Source organism: Ammospiza caudacuta, chromosome 17 (assembly GCF_027887145.1).
Source record: "Ammospiza caudacuta isolate bAmmCau1 chromosome 17, bAmmCau1.pri, whole genome shotgun sequence".
Lineage (NCBI taxonomy): Eukaryota > Metazoa > Chordata > Aves > Passeriformes > Passerellidae > Ammospiza > Ammospiza caudacuta.
In genome coordinates this window covers 11,876,653-11,900,967 of record NC_080609.1, presented here as the reverse complement: position 1 = coordinate 11,900,967, position 24,315 = coordinate 11,876,653, and the positions used below count along the sequence as shown (strand labels likewise).

The 24,315-nt window shown below is 41.9% G+C and overlaps 1 protein-coding gene across 2 annotated transcripts in view; it reads left to right on the top strand.

The window, feature by feature from the left end:
* PRKAR1B (protein kinase cAMP-dependent type I regulatory subunit beta) overlaps nt 1–24,315 on the top strand; it is a 93,416-nt gene that overhangs the window by 55,946 nt on the left and 13,155 nt on the right. For both annotated transcript variants that reach the window (XM_058815732.1, XM_058815734.1), the window contains exons 7-9: nt 5,531–5,689; nt 14,413–14,473; nt 17,892–18,013. In XM_058815732.1, coding sequence (XP_058671715.1) covers nt 5,531–5,689; nt 14,413–14,473; nt 17,892–18,013 — 342 coding nt within the window. The remainder of the gene's footprint in view (nt 1–5,530; nt 5,690–14,412; nt 14,474–17,891; nt 18,014–24,315) is intronic.

Genomic DNA, 24,315 nt, shown 5'->3' with positions numbered 1-24,315 from the left:
AAGAGAGCTGCTGTTCATTTAAGCCTTGCCAGAGACTTTTTTGGCGTGCTTCCATGCTTCTCCAAGAAAGAAAAGTGACTTGGAGTGGAGACAATTGACCCTGGGACTCGGAGCCTCGAGCCATTTTCTGCCTGGTTCAGCTGGTGCTGGCACGTGCACAGAGGTTTAACTCCTGGCGAGGGTCTCTGCTGCCATTCCCTGATCTGCTTGGGAGTGGCAGGAATGGTGGATTCAAGGAGAAATATACTCTGGAATCATTATGTTTGATAGGCACCCTGGTTTTCCTTGCACAGACATAAAGGAGGTTGCAGGTGTCATCATTAAATCCCTATCCATGGAAGAAAGTCATGACAAAACGGAAAAAAAACCCCAATAAAATCTATCAACCAAGCAACCAAAACCAAACAGACACCACCAACAAAGTGAGAATAACAAAATCAATGTGTGGTGTTTTGAGTTTAAAAAGCTGCCGCATGTAAAAGTAATTTTTGTTTGAGTTTTGGCACAGGCACCTCACAGACTAAGCAAGAACTTTCTAAAATTTTCCCTTACAAAATAATCTGAGTCAAATTAGAAGCATCATAAAATATTTTTTAATAGAATAGCGCTTCATTCTCAACTCCTTCATTTTCTTAGAGTATAAATAGGCCCTGTTGTCACAGAACAAAATATCTGTACATTTTCCTCTGTGGGCCAAGGGAAGGGCACAAATTTTCATGGGTAAAAGAAGATTTTATAATGAGGAAGAGGTCGGCTTGGAAAACATTGGGGTTTCCTCTCTTCTGCTGTATCCTACAAACCAGGTACACTTTCACCAAAGCTGCATTATTGCATTTTCACAGTTTTCCTCCTTAGCACATCAAGGTTGAGGAGAATTTAATCTCCTGACTGTCCCTGCAGATGGGTACAAGGCAGATGGTGGCACAAACTTTGAAGTCTTAGAGGTCACTTGTCTGCTGGAAGCTTTCCTGCTCAGACAAGTGGGAACGAGCGCCAAAAAGGATCTGGCAGAACTTAAATTATAGTTTCCAGTAAAGATGTTGAAAGTATCTGCTAAAATATGACTTGCAAAAATCTCTAATCCATATTTCTAAGTATAAAGTGACTTCCTGTTTGTTATTTTAATCTCACAACCTCACATTTTTTTACTTTAAAAAGAACCATAGGCTGCCCTTTTCGAACAGATGTATTTTTTTTTTAGACTCAGCAACTTCCTATTCTATTTAATGTCACAGCAACTTTCTCAGGTTTTCTTCTTGTAAGACAACAGCAGTCAAGCTGTACTATTGGTGAAAATCAAAATGAAAAAACTTTTCAGTGTTTTGCTCTTTCATTTCTGTATTTACTGTATAAATCTCTATGTGAAGCTATACACGAATATTGTGGACAATAGATAAAATTATTTCTTGATTGTAGATCAAATCTTCCTGGACCCATTATTTGTATATACAAACTGTCTAATTTGTGTATAAAAAGATGAAAATTACACAGTGTTTTATGTGAGAATACTGTTGGATTTTAAAACTAGCCATATTTAATGGTTAGATTCCATAGATTGCCTCTAGTTTAAATTCTTTCATCATCAATGATTTTTCTAATATTGGGAGGTTGCCTTTTGAAATTTGAAGCAGAACATTTTCATGTTTGGAGTTTTTCAACTTGAACTTTTAAGGATTCTTAAGGCAATCTCCAAGTTCATGTGTTCAAATTCAAACTTAGAAATAAAACACTCTCTTTGAGAAAACTACCCACATAAAAATACCCTTCATGTCTAAGGCTTGTTCATTTTTCCAAGAATAAATAAAACCCATCTTCATTTTTAGAGGACAAATAGTGAGGCTTGACAAGACACAAAGCACAAATTATTACAAACAGATACAAGGGAGAGGATTTAAGACAAGAATTACCATGCCTGGAACAAATTAGATTGTGCACACAGATCACAAAGTGGCAGCACAAAAAAAAATTTAAAAAATGCTAGAAGTTAACTTGAAATCAGCAATACAAAATGAAAGGAAAGCTAAATTCACTACAGTGAAGCTCAGAGGTAGATGTTCCTATCCTGCCTGCAAGGTAAAATGCTCATGGCAAGGGCCTTTTCTGCATCTCCAGAGATAGAACATGAAGGTGAGGGAGGCCCAGATTAATTCCTGTGGCACTGAACGTTGTATGACTCTGCAAATTCTCCCACAGTTGGTGCCCAGGGATACCACAGCCCATTTGCCTCCTAAAAATATAATGAAATGAACCAAATTGTGTGATTCTCAAGCCCCCAGAAACTGCAGTGTTCGTATTAGATGATGGAAATCAATAGAAACAAAGTAGAAATATAGTATAGAAATAAAGTGCTTTTGCTCTGTGAAAAGTAGATGGTCCCTGATGGCTTGGTCATATTTGGTCATCTGCACTTCCACTTTTCAGCTACATGAAAGAAGGTTCCAGCTGTTATGGATCTGTGACTTGCAGGTCAAGTGACAATTAGGAATAATTCATTTATGCACTCACCACTTTGGTGAGAGTTCACAAATGCCTAAAACTGGCTTAGCCAAAACCTCAGCCCAGCATTTTTTTAGGATAAATAGGGAGATCATCTGAGCTGCTGCCATATAAAATCGACTTTCATAAGCTGTTCTGAGCCTAAAATAGCTCTGCTTCCCACACCTTACAAACAGAACTTCTTTCCTTTCCACTCCTTAAAAAAAAAATCTATTTTAAAGGGATTTATAGTGCAGCTGAACTCTGTTAAAGGCCAGGATGGCTTTGTAGTGTGCCATCAATGCACTTTAACTTCATCACAAACACAGTTGAGTGTTGACTTAGGCCTTTGCAGAGAATGAAGTCAAATGGTTTTGCTTCTAGAAAACAACTTATTCTCAAACTGTTTTCTTGTTCAGAGACTGATATTTGAAATGACATTTTATTGGGGCAGTGAGTGCTGGGCCCAATGACTGTCAGATCGGTGATTTTGTTTCACCTCAGAGCACTTTAAACCTGACACCCTCAGGGTGGAGGAATGACCATTTGCATAAACAGTTTAAGGCGAGATGTCAAACATGTTTTGTACAGTCTTGTCAAGCAGGACATCAAAATTAAAGGAGTTTTAGAGCAGTTCAATAGCAGCCTCTCTAAATAAAAACTGTGCAACATTTAATGTCCATCCTTCACTTGCTCAGTCTTGAGTTTTACTATAATTTCCCTCTCTGGGCTGAAGTCACATCCTGCACACTGCTTTAGCAAGAAATGTCACCATGTTGCTTAAAAAATATGTGTTGGAATAAGTTTATTTTCCTGCTTATAATTCAGACCCTTCTGCAGCAACAAAATCTGTGTTGTTCAGAAGAGCACGTACTCTACACATACACATCTATTTCTGGTGTGCTGAAAAAGAGTCAAGGGTACCATGTCAGTTGGCACTCAGGATGTGATCCAAAACCCATTGGAATTTAGATTTTCCCCACCATCCCTGAGATTTTTACTGAGAACACATGGATTACTGTAGTGTGGCAAACCCAGTGACCCCATCCAGTGAAGTTCCCACAGAAGGAGGGTGTCCCTACAGTCAAATATGCATCTGGGCAATTTTGCAATGAACCAATAGAGTTTAGAAATGTTCATACATTCTCACTATGTTACAAGCCTTTCAGAATCCTCATTTTATTCATCCATTTCTCCTGCTTGTCTCACAAAAAAAAAAGAAAGAAACCACAGAATTACCCTCTCATTTCACCAGGAAACTGCTTGGGTTTGCCTGACTTTTTTAAAACTTCTTTTTTTTGCTTTCATTTTTTCATCACGGGGAGAATCAAAAGTAGATTCGATGTTCTGTGAGATTTTCTTTCTGCGGCGAGTGTGAAAGTTTGAAAGGGAAGGCTGTTGCTGTTCTCTTGTGTGATATTCTCCTGGGTGACATTCATCCTGTCATGGTGATGAAATGAAGCTTTAGCTTTTGTGGCTTCAGCTTTTTCTTGGCAGTCTGCAACCACCTGCCTGTTTGGGATTATTTTTACCCTTTATTTTTAAGCCCCTTGATGTTCCAGGAGCACCAGGAGCCACCACATTGCCTGGAGTTCAGCTGCTCCTTTTCAGCTGATGCCCAAGAGGTCTCTTGATCAGCTGAACTGCTTCGTGGCCCCATCCATCTCCCACTGAACCAGCATTTCACTGGCCTCAGTGGGAGCTGGAGCAAATCTTAATTGAATATTGTGAGGATAAATTGGGATTGATTCCAGCTGTATTTTGTATTATGCCTTTTCATCATGAAACGAAGATGGAATTAAAATTAATACTGACAGGTTGTTGAGTTTTGACCCCAGTTCATTTATTTTGGTCACCATCTTTTTTCATGCCCAGCTTGAGCACAGCTCTAATTCATGCATTTTTTAAAAACTGCGAGTTTATTACTCACTAATTGGTGTCAGGTTATGGTCTTTGCCTCTGCAAAACTTTTCTGCTTAAGATGAGAATACCTGCCTCTTTTTTTCATATTATTTTTCTTCACAGAACTTCCAAGCAAATGAAATGAATACTGGTTGGTTTCTGATGTTACTGATCTATAACAGGTTGGGGTACATTTAAGTAAATGCACCCAGCCTTTCCTGCCCTCCCCTCCAAACTCACAGGCACAGTGACAGAATTGAAAGGGTTTTTGTGTAGTTTATAGCAAGCTGCAGAACGCACAGCCCACAGCAGCCTTTGCATGCACTCTTTTGGCTCTTGAGCAGCATTGTTCATGAATAAATAGTGAGGAAAAAGCTGCCCAGCAGAAAACACCTGCATGAGTCCCCTTCCTCCAGGGAAGATGTCACATAGCACTCAAGTGCAGGAATTCTTAAATTAAACATCATCCAGGACAAATATAGCAATAGTGGTATCAATCCATACCATGTTCCAAGAGGATATAGTACCTAAATAGGATGTGGGTCAAATTCTGCTTCCTGAATTCTCTAGAGCTGATGTTAAAGGGTCATTCTGCTTGGAGCTTCTCAAGTCCAAAGCCCTTGGTCATCTTCACTAAGGGAGATTTGTATAGTTACATTTAAATGGGTTTTGGAGGCACTAGGCTTAGGGAAGAAAAGAAAAAAAAAGTTCCTTTTCAAAAGATATTTCCTTGGTTTGACTGTTTTTCATTTCATGGCCATGGCACATTTCAGTAATCCTCATTACACATATCAACAAACCTCCTTTCTTTCAAGTCTGACAGTGTTAATAAAAAGCCAAAGTTGTGACAGTTCTGCTTGCTGACTGCCTGAGCCTTGAACACAAGGGGGAAAACATGATGCCAGCTAACCATGGGAGCTGAAAACCCAGAGAGTAAATAAAGTCATTGTACTGAAGTGAGACAACTTGAAATTCTGTCCACAGAGCAGGTTGTTCCCCTCTTTGGGGACCAACTGTCGGAAGCGTCGCGCTCTTGTTTTCCTTCTGTGTCCCCAACATTGACAATTAGAAAGGAAATTGCTAACAGCCTTTTAGGCAGTGAGGAGGAGAACTCCAGCTCTGCTTTTGATTCTTTTGTCTTGTGCTGTGGTAGGTTTATGTCAACGGGGAGTGGGTGACCAGCATTGGGGAAGGAGGCAGCTTCGGGGAGCTGGCGCTCATCTACGGAACCCCCCGCGCTGCCACCGTCAAGGCAAAGACAGACCTGAAGCTCTGGGGCATCGACAGAGACAGCTACAGACGCATCCTAATGGTGAGCTCGTGGGCAAGGGATTCCTTGTGGGTGGGTATTTTCTAGTTTCTTTTGCAGCTCTGTGTTCAGAGTGCTCCGGTGCTTCCATGTGAAAGGGAGCGGACATGGCGAAATCGCAGAGTAGCTGAATGAAGTGAGCTGAAAGAAAAGGGGACAGGATTCAGCAGAAAGGAGCTGAGTCAGAAATGCAATTGAGAAACATTATGCATAACTGTTCTGTGAATGAAAACCTCAGGAGGCCTCTGTTACCCACCAAAGCTATGCAAATCCTCTCCTTATCGTGAGCCTGGAAATATCTCTCAGCAGCACCCCTTGCCTGTGAAGTCCTTGTCTGATCTTGTATTACATTCCTCAAGGCAGGTGATAGAAAGTAAATCCAGCTCCACTAAAATAATAAAAAGGCTTGCTTGGACTGTGCCATCTTTGTTAGCCAGCACCCAGCCACACATACCATGGCGTTGTAGCTGCTAATGATTCATTGCTCTGCTCCTTTCAAACTCCCTCATCCCTGCAGCAGAGCTCTGCAGACCTTTGTGGCACCTGGGGCGTGTGCTAGCTTATGGATTTGCTGTTGGTTCTTCTGTGGTGAGTTTATAATGGAAACTTTGACAGATAATTAACTTCAGCAAAGTCATAACTCTTTTATGAGTTTGTTTCCAATGTCCATGTGCATATCTTCCTTCTCTATAAAATATTCCTTTCTTTTTGATAATTAACAGACATTACTCTGTGTAAAGCTTATTTCTCAATAGGACTTGTCTCTCAAAGCTGCATTGTTCCATTCTGATCTGAAGGAAGTGACACTGTGCTCTCAGACTAACAATTTTGAGATCATCTGTATTTCTAGTGGGTGTTACAGAAAACAGAAAAGCCAGCAAAGCAACTGAGTAGTTTTTACCCTTAAATGATTAATTCTTAAGCAGCAGGGTAAAAGTGATCTTTGTTTACCCTGTGTGATGGCTGTTGGGTGTCTGCATGAGCACTGCTGCTTTTCACTCCCTATTTCATGGGCTGAGTTCAGTGTCACATAAACAAACATCACACTGGCATGTAGGAGAGTACAGCTGATGGAACTTTATTCTACCCCAAAATATTCAGCCTGATGGTCCCAAGAAAAATTGAGGAATAATTATGAAAAGTGCTTTGCCTTCTCTCTTTTGGGTAAGCAGGATGAATAGTTCTGAAAGGCTCCCAGTGCAGGCAAGAAGGCAGAGTTACTTCTAAAACTCAGAGCAGGAGAATTTCTGAAGAGATGTGAGAGGCACACACATCTTATTTGTCCCATGTCCTACAAGGATGCAGTGGAGAGGTTTGGAGTAACTGGTGTGATGAACCTGCAAGCTACAAGGAAGAATCCAAAATTCAAAAGCGAAGGAATGTAGGAGGGAAATAAATGTCAGGACAAGGCTCATATTCTTTGGCTCTTTAAGCAGAGCTTTCTGCAGCTGCCTGTGAGTTTGTGTAAGGAATTGAAGGGACAGGTTCACAGGCTTTGCAGCCTGGAGGTGATTTCAGTGCTGGTGTTGATGCAACTAGAGATACCTAAAACCACCCAGCCCTGTGAGCTGTCAAGGTTGGTCATGTGTCCATTATCACCTGATAGCACACTTCAGAAGATGAATATTTGATGCAGAGACAGGACTCTGCTAAAAGATTTAAAGTCCCAAGTGGAAAAGACTGTGTTTTTAATGCTAGTTGGGTCGTACATACAAGCTGAATATTATGGTTGCACTTCTGTTTGATTCTAGTAGTGCTAAGTGCTTTTCCAATTAATTTACATGTTCTCTGGACCATTGCCTGCTGTACCTTAGCTAGCAAGCTCAGTTTCTGCAGTCAATGAGACCTTTTGATTAACATGGATATATTTCACTCCCTCTCTTGCTTCTTGTGTTTTTTTCACAGTTGAGCCCACTAAAAATTGATGTTCTGCTGCACTGTGTTAGATACCCAGACAGCATTATTAGTGCTGAGATAGGAAATATTTCCTGGTAAATGATTTTCTGCAGGTGTAGAAAATGTCCAATTTTAAATGCAGCCCATGGTGAATGCAATTTACCCATCCACACTGAATGAATACTGTCACCTTCCCATTTATTTGTAAGTGCAGGGTGGATAACTTTGTTGCTGTAGGTGAAATGAGACACCTGTCCTTGTGCAGTCGTGTGAGGGCAGGTTGCAGTGGCTCTCTGCACATTTCCTCAAGCCTAAGAATTAATTACATCATGTTTCAGTGGCTGCATCTCATACCTGGAGCTGACCCCACCATTATGGGGCTGCTTTTGCTGTTCTAGTTCAAGTGTAATAGTGGCTGCCTCTCAACTCCCAAATACATGTTTTCCTGCCATTCAGCCTCTAACTGGGTGTTTTGAATGTATAAATACTTCTGCCTTTAAATAAGGAGTAGTAATTCTTAGGGTATCTTTCAAAGTGTATCATTTAAGATGGTTTCAAAATTTGGGAGTGAGTGGGTTTCTTTTTTCTTATTTTCTGGTTTCAAATCCTTTTGTCCAAGGAATAAGTGACCTTTTTCTGCCAAAGATTTTTGCTGTAGTCAGATAAAGCCCCTCCATAACCCCAGATAGTTATTTCTCTTGTCTGCATTCCTTCCCTGCCATGACCAGCCCCGTGTTTTCTCAGTCAAGTGTTGAAATTTTATTCAAGTTGTAAATATTTATTTGCAAATCATGCCTTCAGATCCACACTTGCCAAAAAGATTTTATCCTGTCATGAGACACTTGACTCTCCACTTCCTTTCTCCTTGCAGGCTCTATTTTTGTCCTTTGCTTTGCTTTTAATAATTTCTTGGTTTTATTTCTGCTTAGTGCCATTTTCCCCACTTACGTGTCTCATTGACCTGACTGGTTTATGATATGAATAAAATGCATCTCAGGAGGTTTGCAGTTTGGCGTTTCCTTTTTATGGATGGACAAAGCCTGATGCAGAAGGTTCCTGCTGGCTTTTTGTTACACTTGTCATCCATTTATTACTTAGCCCGTCCCAGAGGAAGTTTGTTGAAACAGATACATTTCTTTATATTTCATTGTCTCAGCTTAGGTACCCTGATGGCTTCAAGGCCACATTCAAGTTTGTTTTAGCAGCTGTAATGATTGTAAATGTTGGGATGGGTCTTTTTGTCAGAATGTGCAGTGAAACTGCAGTCCTTGACAAAGTATTACACCATGAAATTCATTGTATTAGGTGGGGTACAAAAAACCACTTCAACACATTCCCTCTGTGGTGCACTCACAAATTATCTGTCCATCTGTGTGCTCCATTCATTTCATAGAATCATCTCTGCTGGGCTACATACTTTTCACTCTGCTGCAAATTCTTTTATGTATATGTTCTCTGTGTGTGTGCACACGGGCACAGACACACACACTTGTGGATATATTCAACATTTATTTACTTACATTCTTCTGGGAGAGAGCAGAGGATTTTTTCCTGCCATGGGCTTCTCATGGAATTCAGTTGCTGCCCTCTTCTTTGCAATTTGGATTCGAGAGCATCATGGAATGGGGAACATCCCAGGGTAGTACAATATTTGTATTCTAAATATAGCAAATACCACAAATACCAGAGAAGCAAATGTCTCTATCCCAACATCAGATTGATCCCCTAGACAATTCAGTTCCCAGACTGAGAAAATCTGAAGTATTAATTTCTTGCAATTTCTTCTTGAGGAGGACTTGATCCAGGATAATTTAACTACCCTCTAGTTTCCATGGCCCAAGGTACCTGGCTCTGAGAGTGGAGCTGTGTGGGATTCAATACCTTTGGCCTATTTGGCAAACTGCTCACAGAAAGTGAGTTATAACATTGGTTTGTAAGTTGTGACAAATCAAGGATAGTCAGTTCCTAATGTTATACTTCATTTTATTCATGCTGTTTGGGTTTCTTCTACTGTGTTTTTACAGCTTTGAACCCAAGAATAAATTCTTTAACAAGCAGGGTTTTTTTTTTCAGCTGAGATAAAATAAAGTCAGGGGGATTTTGGGTTGCCATAAAATGTAGGTTGTGTGGTGGCCAAAGCATAAAGCAACTCCAAGGGCTGCAATCCACCTGACATCTGTGGCACAGAGCACCAGGACTGTGTGAGCTGTTTGGCCAGAATGCACAGGGGCTCTTTCTTTCATTAGCGGGAATGGACACCCAAAGCATCATTTAGGAACAGCTTAACCAGGGATTAAATGGGGCTGTGCAGTCCTGAAGTCCATTCTGGCACCTCCTGCCAGGATAACTCTCTCTTTGAAACTTGAGTCGTGCTTTGCCTCTCAGTAGACATTTGTTTGGCTTCTTACTGAAGGTGGGGATTTCCAGGAAGGACTCAATCAGCTCCACCTGAAAAAAATGAATTGGAAACAAGGCACAAAGAAAGAAAGATTGGACTGGAGGAATGAGAAGAAAAAATGGGAGAAAGCAGGGAAAGGGCAGCTGGAAATGAGATGAAACAGATGCTGAATAGGAACTCAAGGACCTGTTACAGTCTCTGGGGTATTCATCTTCCCCAGCCTGTGTATTGCTTAAGCTAAGCCTAGGCCTTGCAACATTAAATGGTACTAAAAAAAGCTTTGAGGCCTTTTCTGTGTGGATTTGAGGAATGAGAGAGATCTTGTTTCTCCTTGGGCCTGTCTCAGGGAGGAGCACTGCAGCTTAGAATATTAACAAGGCTTTGTAGTTAATGGGAGCCACTGCCTTTGAGGAGATGAGCTTGTGCCTGACAGCTCAGAGCCAGGGAGAAAGTGAACAAAGGAGAAGGGGGAGAGGGAGAAGCAGCAACTATTGAAATAAGTTATTAATAGGATCGAAAAAAGCAGAATTAATAAAGACTTTTTAAAACATGCCATCAAGAACCTTGCCAGTGCAGAATTATTCATGTACATTTACTATTGTTTTTATCTGGCTTAAGCTGTAAGATTTCTACCACTTCCCTTGGGAAACTTTTCTGCAAGAGAATAATTCCTTCATTGGAAAACTTTTTTGATATTGATCTTAAATTAGATTTCCTTGATTTTCTCCCATTACTTTGAGTTATGTCAAGTTCTGCTGTACTGAATTGCCCTCTCTTTCTGTCACATATCTGTAGATAATTATCACTGTCTACTTAAAGCCCCTGCCACAGTGCATGCTAGCTATGAGGATGACATACCTATGATCCCAGTGCTGAGCCAACAAATACAGGCTGGATTTGTTTTGCTCCTTCCTTATCAGCTCTCCCTGAGTGTTTCAGCATTTCTTCAGGCTCTGTTGGATTTGGGAGCACGTTTCTGGAGGAGAGGTACCGAGACAGAATGTGGCACACCAGGCGCCGTCACATCTGAGCCACGGAGATGGAGCCTCTAAACTTCATTCCTGGATGATATCTTTGCCTGTGCAGACCAAAATAGCCTTGGCTGTGTTCTTGTTGCAGTCTGATGCAGGTCTCACCTCCTGTCTTGAATCTCTTTCAGCTTTACAACTTGCAGGTCTTCTCTATGTCAAACATCTTTGGATTTTTTTTATTAGGTATATTTTCCGAATGGATGAACATTCTATTATTTTTTAGCCCTATTTCTAATGTCTCCAGATCCCTTTTTTGTTATTTTCCTGCTCTGGTGAACTTTCAGCATCTCATAGTCTGTAAATGTTGGTACTGTCTTAATTGCTGCTGCTTCTGGGAGCTCCATGAAAATATTGCATGAGGACAGACCCAGCACATGTACCAGGGAATGCAGAGGTTGGCAACTCTGCAGAGGGCACCTGAAGGGTAGGAGAGGAGATTGTGATGCTGTTCATAGCTCTGGCCTCAGTAATTTGGGTAAAGCAACTAAAGAAAAGTGTAAAAAGGGCATCAGAAGTCAGAGGTGATGCTATGCTTTTGAGGGGATGAGAGAGGAATATCAGGCTGGCCAAAGTAGGTTGGAAGGAACTAAAGATGATCTTTAAGGTCTCTTCCAACCCAAGCCATTCTATGATCCTGTGTTCTCTCTCTGTTTCATGGGAGAAAAGATGCTTAATACCAAAGGAAATAAACACATGGTTGGTTGGCTGTAATTCCACTGCTGGGTTGTTTTCAGCTTGCACTACAGTACTGATCTCTCCAAATCCTTCCCCTCACTCTGCTTGTGAGAGCTGCAGCAGGAAAACACACTCAAATAAAGACAATGTGCATAAGGTTGAGCCAGGCTTCTCCTACCTGGAACTGAATTTGGGATTTGGTTGTGCCAACCTGGATCCAGCCTCAGATGCTCTGAAAAAGCAGAGGAAGCTCCTGTGCCTGCCTGGGCACCCTGAGGTGAAGCTGTACCACCCCAGGGGCTGCTGTTTGTGTCCTTGAGGAGAGAGGGAGGGAGGGATGGATGGAGCCATCCTGCAGGATGAGTCAGGAGCCATCAGCTGGGTCACCTTGGGGTTCAGTGCATGTGCTGGCAAACAGCAGCCCCAAGCCCCAGTCACTTGTTCTTCCCATGTTCTCCCTCAGCCCTGTGGGATCATTCTGATGGGATATTTAAGGCAGTGTAGCTATGCATTAAGAGGGGTTCTAGATAATATGGCAATACAAAAAATGGTAACAGCACCTTTAATTAACTATTTCCACTTCAGTTTTGCTCTTGCACAGGTCTTCACTGTGGATTCTGTACTGCTGCCCTGGCTTAGTTTAGCCAAGGCATAGCACACCTGTGTTCCTGTAGGAAGTGGTGGGCTCTTTCTGCCTGGGCCAGGTGGGATGGCTGCAATTCCCACCTTCCTGGGTCTTGTCTGCATCTCTAAATACTCAAAGCCGTCGTCAGGCATCATTTATGGCTGCTGATTACTGCTTCTTAAAATTCATCTGTGTCCGCAAGTCATTTAAAAAGCATTTTCCACATCTGTCCGTGGGTGTCCCAGCCCATCAAACTAAACCACCAATCTGGTTTTCCACAGCTGTCAATTTTGCTGCTCTCATTTCCACCCGATTGCAGGGAGGAAAGCAACAACTGCACAGTGTCCAGTTTTCCATTCTTTGTCTCCCAGCGAGCTGTCAGAAGCTGGCGTGGCTCGCAGAGCCTCCTGTGTTTGAAGTCCTCCACTTTTTTTTTTTCTTCCTGGCACTTCAAATGCTGCCGGGGCCCCCCGAGGTTGAGCACCAAGTCAGTCAGACAGAGGGGTCAGAGCAGGGTGAGCGATGCTATCGCTGAGCACAACTGTCAGCACCAGCCCCGAGTTACGGCCGGGCTGCGCAGGGGAGCCTCGGGAGCTGCTGCTGATCCACCTGGGAACAGGGGCAGCTCCTGCTGCTGCTGGGGCTCTTTGGGGGCAGGGCTACCCCAGGACAGGGGCACAAATGGGAGATGCCCCCAGGGGAGAGCACCTGGTGGCTCCTAGTTGGAGCCGGAGCGCATTGATGCTGCTGGAAGGATTCGCGGTACTTTGGAGATGCTGCTGGAAGGATTCGTGGTGCTCTGGGGATGGAGTTGTTGCAGCCCCACCTGCACCACATTTGTAGGAATAGGGATGATATTTAATTCTTGAATACATCACCTAATCCCATTTTCATACCCAAATCACTTCTGAATGCTCTCACACCGGAGGGCAAAATGTTTCTTCTTTCACCTTCTCTATTCCCAGCATCCACATGTGGTCACTCAGAGGAGGAGGAGAAATAAAGAAATTACTTTTTCTATGGCAGACACTGACATTTGCTTCCATCCTCTCTGCCCAGTCTATGAATAAATGGCATCTTTGTTTTCCTTTTATTGAGGGGATCAATGTATCATCCTTGTGTTGTGCCTTGTAGATTTGAGTCGGAGGCACCAGGCAGCCTTTGACATCCCCAGGAAATCTGCCCAGGCAGGAGGGATTTGGGGTATCACCAGTGTGGAACCAACTGCACTGGACAAGGCAGGCCCTGGAGTTCCTCTTTGGTAACTGGGAAGAATTTCTTTACAAGACTTTCATGTCACTGCAAAAGGAAATAAGGATGCATTCATTATTTTTGTTTTTCTATTGGTAAAATTTCATCATAATTATTCCAACATGAATCACCTTCAAAAAAGCATGCTGGAGCAGCTGCTTGTGGTTTCTGTCTTGCTGATCAAACACCATGTAAGGAGAAGGTGTCTTAGAAATTTATCACACAACAAAATCTTAGTAGAATGGGAATGACTGTGCTGGTGGCTGCACATACATTGATGGATTGTCTGCTCCCAAATGCTTAAATCTTGTTAAAATAATAATATGAATGGATTGCTCAGCATAACAATAGACACAACACTGTACAGGTTGTACAGTAGATACAACACTAATCTGGTTTACAGATAAACATTTGGCAATAAAGAGTTTTTAAGCTAAAAGGATGGGCTCTACAAGGGGCATATTTTAAGTTTTATCCTACTTTGTAATTACAAAGAGCCTCATTGGCAACTATATATGTGTTGAATTAGCTAAACAGTTAATTGATGAAGTTCAGGCTTTAAAAAGAATGCCTGTGAATGGATACAATTCATCTGCAGTGTCCAGTAACACCAGTGAAGTCAGTGAAATTACAGCAGGATTGAATTTGAGTCCTTCTGTCTTTGCTTATCAGCAATGCAACTTGCCCAGACATTTTATGGGGAAACGTTTGCCTGAGGCTGTTTACACTGGCTATGCTTAAGATTTGGAAAGGGAGGGGGGAAAAAAAAAGAAGGAGCAGCTGTAGGAAGAAATCACAAAAATACTTGTGTGTAATGTTCTTCTCCTTTTTCTCTCTCCTGTAATAACAGGGCAGCACTCTGAGGAAGCGGAAGATGTACGAAGAGTTCCTGAGCAAGGTCTCCATTTTGGGTCAGTTGCCCTCTGGAACTTGGCTGTTGGTTTCTCTGTTGTTCGCGTTGGCAGGATGAGTTCTGATCTTTGATGGCACAATGAAAGGAGCAGTGCTCAGGCAGAAGGTCTCACACTGTGCTGTTTCTGAAGGAGTGAAAGTGTAAAGGGCCCTTTTTGTTTTTCTCGTTCTTTCCTGTGCGCTGCCCCTGTGTTTGCAGCACTAAAGGTGGAGCAGGCACACACTGGTACTTTCAGTAGCTGCTGCTGAGTAAAGATCATGTGGATAGAGCAGAAAGCAGTGCAGAGATATGAATTTGTCATAAAGTCCAGTCACATCCTCCCAGGGAGCAGGTGAGAAGCTTTTTCCTGCAAGAATACAGTGTTTGTGTGCACGAAACAAACCAACCTTACAAAGCAAACTGGACTGATCTTTTTTCTTCTGTGCATTTTACAGGCCCTGTCTCACATTCTTAAAACATCTGTTTAGCTTCTTGTCCTTGGATTTTGTTTCCCTTTGATTAATGTGATAGCCACGAAATTTGGACATGTTCTTGATGGCCTTCAGTAGGAAAAACAACAAACCCATAATGCCTGACCAATCAATCACCATTAGGAGAACAAAAGCCTCTAATAAGGAGGACAGTGTTAGACAGTACAATGAGTTGTTGATTCTGTAGGAGAAACATCATGTTTTTGCTGGGACTGTTTGGAAAAAAACAGTTCAGGATTTATTTGCTATATAATTGAAGCATTTCTATTTCTGCTTAAAATTTTTCCAGTTCTTTTTTTGTTTATGATATTCACCTACCATTCAAACCGAGGTACCTGAAATATGAGAGTGTCTCAGTGAGAGTATACTTGAACTTCTGAGAGGTGCTATCCATGAGATTTTCAATTATATTTGTATGCTTAAAGTGAGGCCAAGTATGTTCTTGCTTATTAATGAAGTTTTCATAATTTAAAATCCTTCTTTTATGCTTAATTTAAATCTTCCTAAATTAAGAGCACAAATTATACCAAATTACAATGAATATTTAAAGAAAAAAAGGAATCTGTGCACCTGCACTAATGAGGAGCAATTACAACAATGAGACATCTCAAAACAATTTCAGAGTAGAAAGGTTATTCAGAGATGTGCTTCCTTAAACACATTCCTTCATTGTGGTTTGCATTGTAATTAGAGCCTAATTTGTAGTGTGGCTTTTGAATCTTGGTTCAAAAAAAGAGGAAGAACTTTAAGATTTGAACTTTTTTTAAGTACAGAAAAGCAGTGAACAAAATAACACATCATTGCAGGAACGTGGAAATTTAGGTGAAATGTGTAAGGATCCCTTTGACATGTCTAAAAAGTGGATGACACCTGCAAAGCAGAAAGATATTTTAGAAATCTCAAAACGGCACTGAAAAGTCAACTTCACTTTATCCCTTGCTGTGGTCAGAACTCAGTGATTTCCTGGTGGAAAAACCCCTACCTGCTTCTTATGTTTCTTTTTTCCAGGGTCTGTCCAGTGTCTGGAATTAGCTGTATAATTGCAAGAGTCACTTTTTTTTTTTTTAAATCTAAGGATTTTTTTAGATTATTAGTAGTTGCTTATGAAAGAAATGATACTTTTAAATTTTTCTTCTGGAGTTTAATTAAATATAAAGTCTTGAATTGATATGTACAATTTAGGCATTGATGTAGTCTAATTTATCTGATGCTTCAACTCTGCAACTAAAACTTGTAGAATATTCTATATAATGATCTGTTTGCAAGATTTATTAACCAATGTATTGGTAGTGGTACAGTTCCCTTAGACAAAAGAGAGACACTTCGTGACTGGAGCTACAATTAGCTTTGAATTTTTTATAAAGGCAACTGAAGAAGAAGTTTCAAGAGGCTCTTTCTTTTCATTGTTACTTACTGAGTTCCTTAAAAAAAAAAAAAAAGAAAAGAAAAAGTCTTCTCTAGTCTGTATGAAAGAGTTTTATGCTTATTTTTAATCAAACAGAGCAGTTTTTGAATGGTGCATTGACAATATGGGCTTGGTCTTTGACATTAGTTCTTCTGTAGCAAAGGTCACAAACACACCAGGAAAGTGCTTTAGGTGGGGAAAATGTTAGAAACAATTAATTTCCCAAGCAGCAACAAGAAAGTGGCATAAAAACATGAAGCTGTGTCAGTCAGCCCCAAAATTACCTTTGGTGCTTTGAGCACTTTGGTCTGGTTTTGTTACCAGGCTCAGGGTGTTCTTTTGAGCTCAGCCAAAAGGCATTTTAACTCTAATGAACTTCCTTTTACCTTCACACAGTCCTTCTAAGCAATATTTTGGAAAAAAATTGGGAAACCAGAGTCTGATGGAATGGCACACATCTAATCCTGGTGTCAGAAACTGTATCTTGACATACATTAGTTCAATAATTCATAGTAAGTAGGAATCAGCAGAGCTCTGGGACATCAATTTCAGCCCAGCTTTTTGAGGCAGTGAAGGTTAAATCATCGTATTATCTGTTGCTTTTAATAACTCTTAAACCTGTAATTTTTCAGTCAAATCTGATCAAAGTACAAAAGTTCAAGTACAATTCACTCTCTAGAATTCTCATGCAAATGTGTGTTGGAGAGAGACCCAGGTGGCACCTCCTCCCTGAGGGCAGGACAGGTGGAATCCATCCCTCAGCCAAGGCAGGGGAGGGCACTGGAACCCTGAGCAGCCCTGGATTTAAGATTTGAATGTGCAGGCTGTCCCTTTTCATGGTGGGGATCTGGGACAGGTGCAGGTGGGTGGTGAGGACCCCTATCACAGGCTGCTTTTGCTCTGTTAACCCTAAACCAGACCCATCATTTTTAATTACAGAATTTTTAAAAGTTTTATAACATTTATCCTTTAAGCGGGGGAATGAAAAGGAAAACATTTTGCAGGCCATCCTTCTGGCAAATGAAGAAGAGGTGCCATTTCAAAATCCATAAACCTGGATGCCTCTGGCCTCCTGCTGCTGGTGCCACCAGGGTCTGGCCATTGGCTGTGGTGGTATCACCCATCCTTGAGATGGATCACTCACCCCAGAAATGGGAGCAGCTCAATGAAAACACTGCAGGACTTGTCCTGACGTCTGGTGAGGGAATCTCAGGTGCTCCCATATCTCCAGGCAGCTCCTCAGCTGCTCCAGGCCTTGGCAGTGCCAGGGCAGCACGGATCAGATCTCAGCAGTGAGGAACCAGAGCCAACTTCCCCTGTCCAACTCTTCAGATTGCTATCTGGGTGATTACTGATGGCTAAGACACAATGAATAAATACATTCATGTTTCCCAACTGAAGGTTCGTGCAAAGTGCCTGGATGAAAGAAATGTTTCTTTTATAACAGAACCAGGCACGGCAGAGCTGTCAGTTTAGATATGAATCTTCAGCCAAAGTTGGAGTGTTTTTATAATATAGCTTTATGATCTTCAATATTTTAGAGTCCCTGGACAAATGGGAGAGGCTGACAGTGGCTGATGCACTGGAACCTGTCCAGTTTGAAGATGGAGAAAAAATTGTTGTGCAGGGAGAGCCTGGTGATGACTTCTTCATTATTACAGAGGTAAGATTGGCAACATGATAAGCTCTGTCATTTCCTGGTAAAGATCAAGGCTTTGTATTAAAGACATTTGGGTTCAGTTCAGTCTCTTACTTCAGCATAAATCTAACTCCACTTAAACCAGGAGACCTACTCAAAATTCAAATGAATTCAGAGACCAGTTCCATGGAATTGTCTTAAGTGAGACAATCTCCTTTCCAGTAAACTGAAAATGCAGAATAATTTTGAGGTGTGTCTGGTGCCTTTACTGTTTGAAGGTTTGTTTACTGTGGGAGACTTTTCTAGTTCCAAATTTCTGATACTTCAGCAGGGCTGGTCAGCCACAGAGTGCATTGATCATTGTTCCCAAAGGGGCTTACAGGGAATATCACAAATGGACATCTGAAAACTGGAGCAGGAGACCTGATCAGAAAACGGATTATTTGTTCTTTGTTTTGCCTTAAACTCATTCCTAATGGCTGAGCCATCTTTTTGTTTACTCTGACACAGGCAGACAGATCTGTCAGGCAGCTGGAAATGCTGACATCTTTTGGGGAGATTATCTGACACTTCAGTTCCACCATCTCACTTCTGCAAACAGATGCTGGCAGGGTTTCCCCCCTCTCTGACATAAATATTTGGATCCCTGCTATCTCACACAAGCACCAAGGCACTGTGATATAACAAGCTATAAAGAGGAATTAGAGACACTCAGACTGAATAACAGGAGAGCATTAGGATATGATTGTCTATGGATTGTGAGTGTTCCTGTGCAAATATACAGAGCAGAAATAGCCAATATAATAAAATAAACCAAATAACCAGCATATGGCTGTGGTGACAGCTCCAGTGCACACACCTGCCAGGTGTTACATGACCAGCAGTGAGTTCCAGTGGTGGCACAGGAACTGGGAGGGAACTGGAACCCCTCAGAGCGGGAGAAGTTGGGTCAGAGGGGTCAGAAGCTGTCATGGTGCAGCCTTGGGATCCAGCTGTATGCACACAGAATGCAGCCCAGGCTTTGCTTTGCTTGCTCTTTATCTGTGGATTTTTGGACAGGTGCCTCTATACAAAGCAGCCAGAATTTGGTTGATAATCAATATCTGACATTTAAAATTCCATCCTTCCTTCCTCTTGAGTGTTGGAAATATGTATTTTATTTGTGAACATAGTTTTTCTACAATGCTCACAAAATTGTCAGTGCAAGTAACTGCATCTGTCTATCATACAGGGAGACAATTCAGGAACTTTAAATATCTGACAAGCAGTCTCCCATCAAAACAACAATGTTAGAATAAATGAGACTAGATATTAGATAGGGAATCTTTTTCATTAAGAAGATGTTTAGTATATGAGAAAAATTTAGGAAACAGAAGTTTTTCAGAAATACGGAGTTTTTATTGCTCCTAGTGTTTCTGAATGTGCTGTTATTCCTTGCAGCAGCAGGAGACTAGGAAAATTTAATTTTCTTAGCCATTGAATCCCATGTGGAAAATTGGCAGCTTGCTTAAGAGTTACCAAGGGCCTTTATTTTCCCCCTCTTGCTGAAACAGCTGTTAAGTCTTGAATGGGTAGAAAAGCATTAACACTGCATTCTGTAGAAAGTACCTGCTCACCTCACCCTTCACTGCAAATCTGACTTAGTTTCTTACTTTGGAAATTGCCTATATTTTTTACTTTAAAGAATGAACATCCAGTTTCAAATATTTCTTGTGCTGCAGCAGTATTTCTGCCTTCTCACACAGAGTTTAAGCTTCGTATTTTAAACATGATTTTTACAGGAGTTCACATCTTTGATTTTAAGCTTTTCTGTAGGAAAAATTGCTGGAAGTCACCAGGAACACATTATTCTACAACCTGCTTGAAAGTAGTTTTGGCTGGTTTGTTGTCACAATATGTTGAAAAGCCATTAGCTTCTTTCATATGCTTTTTGATGTTTGTGGTCTTCTAATCCAAACCACTAGAAATGCAGCCAAGTTGTTTGGCTGCTGTGTATGCAGAAAACCATTTCATATATCACTAAAATGCAGCCTCCTTTGGAGCACAGCGTGTCCAGTACTACAAAGCTAACTTGGCCACATGATTTTTGGACAAGGTACTCATTTACCTTTTTATTTACTCATTTTACATTCCATGCAGCCCCAGTTGTGTCCTGGGCTGCTTCAAAAGCAGCGTGGCAGAAAGTCAGGGGAGGGGATGCTGCTGCTCTGCTCTGCTGTCTGTGTCCAGCTCTGGGGTCCCCTCCCTGAGATGATCACAGGGATGGAGCCCCTGTCCTGGGAGGAAAGGCAGAGAGGATTGGGATTGCTCAGCCTGCAGAGGAGAAGGCTCCAGGGTAACCCAACTGTGCCCTTCCAGCACATGAAGGGAGCCTGCAGGAAAGATGGAGAGAATATTTGCCAGAGCCTGGAGTGGCAGGACAGGGGAATGGCTTCAAAAGAGAAGGAGCAGCTTTAGATTAGATATCAGGAAGAAATTCTCCCCTGTGAGGGTGGTGAGGCCCTGGCGCAGGTTGCCCAGAGAAACTGAGTCTGCCCCATCCCTGGAGGTGTTCAAGGCCAGGTTGGATGGGGTTTGGAGCAAGCTGAACTGCTGGAAGGTGTCCCTGCCCATGGCAGAAGGTGGAACAAGATGAGCTTTAATGTCCCTTCCAACCCAAACCATTCTATGATTTATCATAACCATGATCATTCATATCATGCCTTAGACAAACCAATTATCACTTTATAAAGCTTTGGTGCATCCCAGATACTGGTTCCAAGTGGAATCTTGTGAATCCTACCATAAAAGCTTCTCGAGGCACCTAGGACTCACATATGGATTTAAAATTGTTGAACTTCATCAATTAGTCATTAATTTCTGGTTAGCCTGCCCTGCTGCCTTGCTCTGTGCCATCCCTTTGGGGCATTGTAAGGACATTGGTCCTGCCCAAGGACACAGCCTGTGAGTGGATTGGCACCTTCAGGATTTGCAGACTGAAGAGAAACCACTGAAACCTTTGGAAAGGGAGACAGATAGCCCCAGTGATGATCAGAAGAGCAATTCCTGCTTTAAACCAGGAATATCATCCTAGTTAGTGTGGATAAGTCGAGTTAGTCTCCCCCTTCTATCAAGAAAACACATTCACCTTTTCTCTCCATTTCTTACTATAACCTTTTTGTTATGGCTTTCTGTCCACCTTCCTACCTCCAGTGTTGCACAGTTTATTTGGGGTGCAGGTTATTTGAGGTGCAGGCTGTGAGCATGGAAATGCTACAGTACCTCTTGGAAAGCAAGGCTGCAGCAGGAGCTTAGCCAAATTATTATAATAACAGAAAATGTGCACAGGGAAGAATCACAGGAAACCAGAACTTTTTAAGTTCACTGCTCACAAAGCTGTTTATGCTTCATTTTTTGCTAAAAAATCTAATGAGAAAAGTGTATACCCTGAGATTCCAGGACAGCTACAGTTTTTCTGCCATCGTAAATCTTCACAGGCACCAGTAAGATGTTTACTTGCAGTAGTTTGGGTTCTTTTCTGTTTAAATATCAAGCAGCCTTCAAAAAGATTTAGTTCTAATATTTAAAGATTGTGGGGTCTTTTTTCCCAGAGATAGAATTATTGTGATGTTTATACCAGATTCCCTAATGTGAAGATAGAATCAGAAGTTAATGTCTGCTTATAAAAGCAAAGTAACGACTTCTGTGAGATTGATTTACTGCACTTGAAACTAGTAATTAAAAATAAAAACATAAAAAAAGAAGCAGCCCTGCATTTTCTGTATTTTCAGATATTTCCAGGTCTTACTTTCCCACTATGGTTTTCACACAACAAACTCAGGCTTTCCCAGACCAGACAGATGTGGAATGTATCTGCTGGATTCCAAGGTCATGGAATTATCCCATATGAGATTCCTGGCACAGAGGTGAAAAACTTTAAGCACCATGAAACAATTGTTGCCATAAAGAATTATACTTTGGCAAGCGTAAATCATAACAGATGTACGGTTTCTAACAAATAAATTTGCAGTTGTGTCGTGCCCTGCCACACTGTGTACCCAGCAGTGGGGAGGATTTATTCATCTGACTTCAGATAATGCAAATATTTTTAGCCAGCATTTTAAAGTGGTGGATGCAAAGGCATGTGAGCTTTGTGGAGTTAAAAGCCCCTTTAAATGAAACGCCAGTTGAACAGGGGCTGGTTTTATTCCCAACTTGTGCTTTGCCTCTGACTCCAGCTCAAACAGTAGTTCAAACCAGTGTAGTAGTGCTGTGAAACTGGAAAGAAAAGAGATTTTTGCTGTTGTCTAGGTTACTGGGAAAGGTAGCGACAATAGCATTAAAAGTAGCGGTTCTGATCATGTACCACTCTCTCAAGTTCAGCTTCCAGCTTGGCTGGGTGGCACAGTACCTCGAAGTCTGTGAGGCAGCTGCCAAAACCACCGTTCCATAAATCACCAAAGGGACCTGCAGCCTGCTGGGGTTTCCAGCTGCCAGCCCTGCCCTGTCCCATCCCTGGCATGGCTTGTCACGAGCCAGCGCCGTGTCCGGCGCACCCAGCCTGTCACGGGACTCACCCCCCGCGCCCAGGGACTCTCTGAGTCTCAGCTGCACTCTCAGAGCTTGCTGAGCTGCTGCCATATGGCCCTGATACTCATAAAGTTTGACATGGTTCAAGAAAAATGTGTGCACAGGCACACAAACGTGTGGAGGTGGAGGAGGAGAGAGCAGCAAAAGGGTTCTGACAGGGCCAGGGTGAGCCTGAGGAGCACAGCTTGTGGCTGCCCTTTAAGTGTACAGCCTGTCATCTGCTCCCAGGACAGGTTGGTTTAAAAAGAAAGCGTGGAAATAAATCTGCATGAGAAGTAAAACATTTGCAATTAATAGCTGGTTGAGCTGCCCAGCAATCGCATGCAGCAGTCTAAAAATAAAAGACCTAAAAATAGAAGATAATTCACAGGAGACAATTCAAGGAGAAATGGACCCATGGTATCAAGGAGTTTGGCATTGGATTTTTGTTTTTAGCTTTAAAACCCAATATATTTAATTGCAAATTTGTGGTAAGTTACAGCGGGTACTCCTCTGCAATTCCTTTGTGGAAAGCACTTATAAAAATCTGGGATTTATATTCTTCCTTATTATCCTGCTGGTTAGAGAGGAGGGGCATGGTCAGGGCATCTGATTTTCAGTGTCACCTGTCCAGTCTTTGGGCAGAACATTGCCCTCCCTGTTTCTCCATCAGTGGGAACAATCCTAATGACACTTCTTAAAGGTGAGGAAAAGTTTAATGGGAAAAGGCATAAATACCTGTCGCTACTGAAACCAGGCAATGGGAATACCAGAATTGACAAATAAAAGAAAAAACCCCACTGATAGTGCAGAAGGCTGCCTTATTGAAATAAATGATTGAGATTAATTGGTAATGATCATTTTTCCAGCACTATCCTTGGCTGATCACATTGGAAACAGCCCAGTAGCCCTCAGTGGGGGCTGTTCCTTCCGTGCTGCTGTTGACATTTCAAGTCAGGGCCACAAACTGGCTCCGGTCTGGGCAGGATCCGCTGTGAGTTCTTGATGAGAGTGTACTTGAGATAGTGTCCTGTAGGTGAAATCAGTGTTTCCAGCCCTGCTGACACTCCTGGCACGCTCTGGAGCGTCTCTGCACAGATGCAGTTCAAAGCCTGTAGGTGGAACAGTGTTTGTAAACTCTTCCTGCCATGGTAACCTCGGAAGGGCACCTGGTCCTACACAGAATTGGGCCTTTCTGTAGGAAAACTCGACTCGAGTCTTAAATTACACAACGAGCATCTGAAGATTTATGATTTAAAAGCTCCTTAAGAAGGAAAAGAAAAAAAAAAAAGAAAAAAGAAAAATAATAGCCCAATTGTTTCCTGCCCTAAATCGTTGCTCTTTGACATTCTAACCTAAGAGAGACCCCTTTGGCACCTACCCCTGCGACAGGCAGGGGAACTACAAAGTAAACTCCTTCCATAGGGATAATGAAGTCACTGCCTTAGGCACACTCTGCTATCACACCTGATAATCTCTTTAAAACACAGTACGATTAATTATTAATTAGGAAGATGAATGTTGTCTAGAAAAGGAGTTTCAAAGGCTACAAATCTGAACTGCTTAGTGTTACCAGGATTTTGTTGATACCGAAAATGTTTGTCAAAGGCAGTCTGCAGCGACTCCTAATGTACCCAATAAACAAAATATCCTGAATAAACAGAGCCAGCAGGCACCAGGGCTCTGTACTCTGCTTATTTTTAACTGCACAGACATTGTTTCCCACAGAGCTCTTACAGGAAGGGGACGCTCGATTTTCTTGACAGCACCCAGTTGTG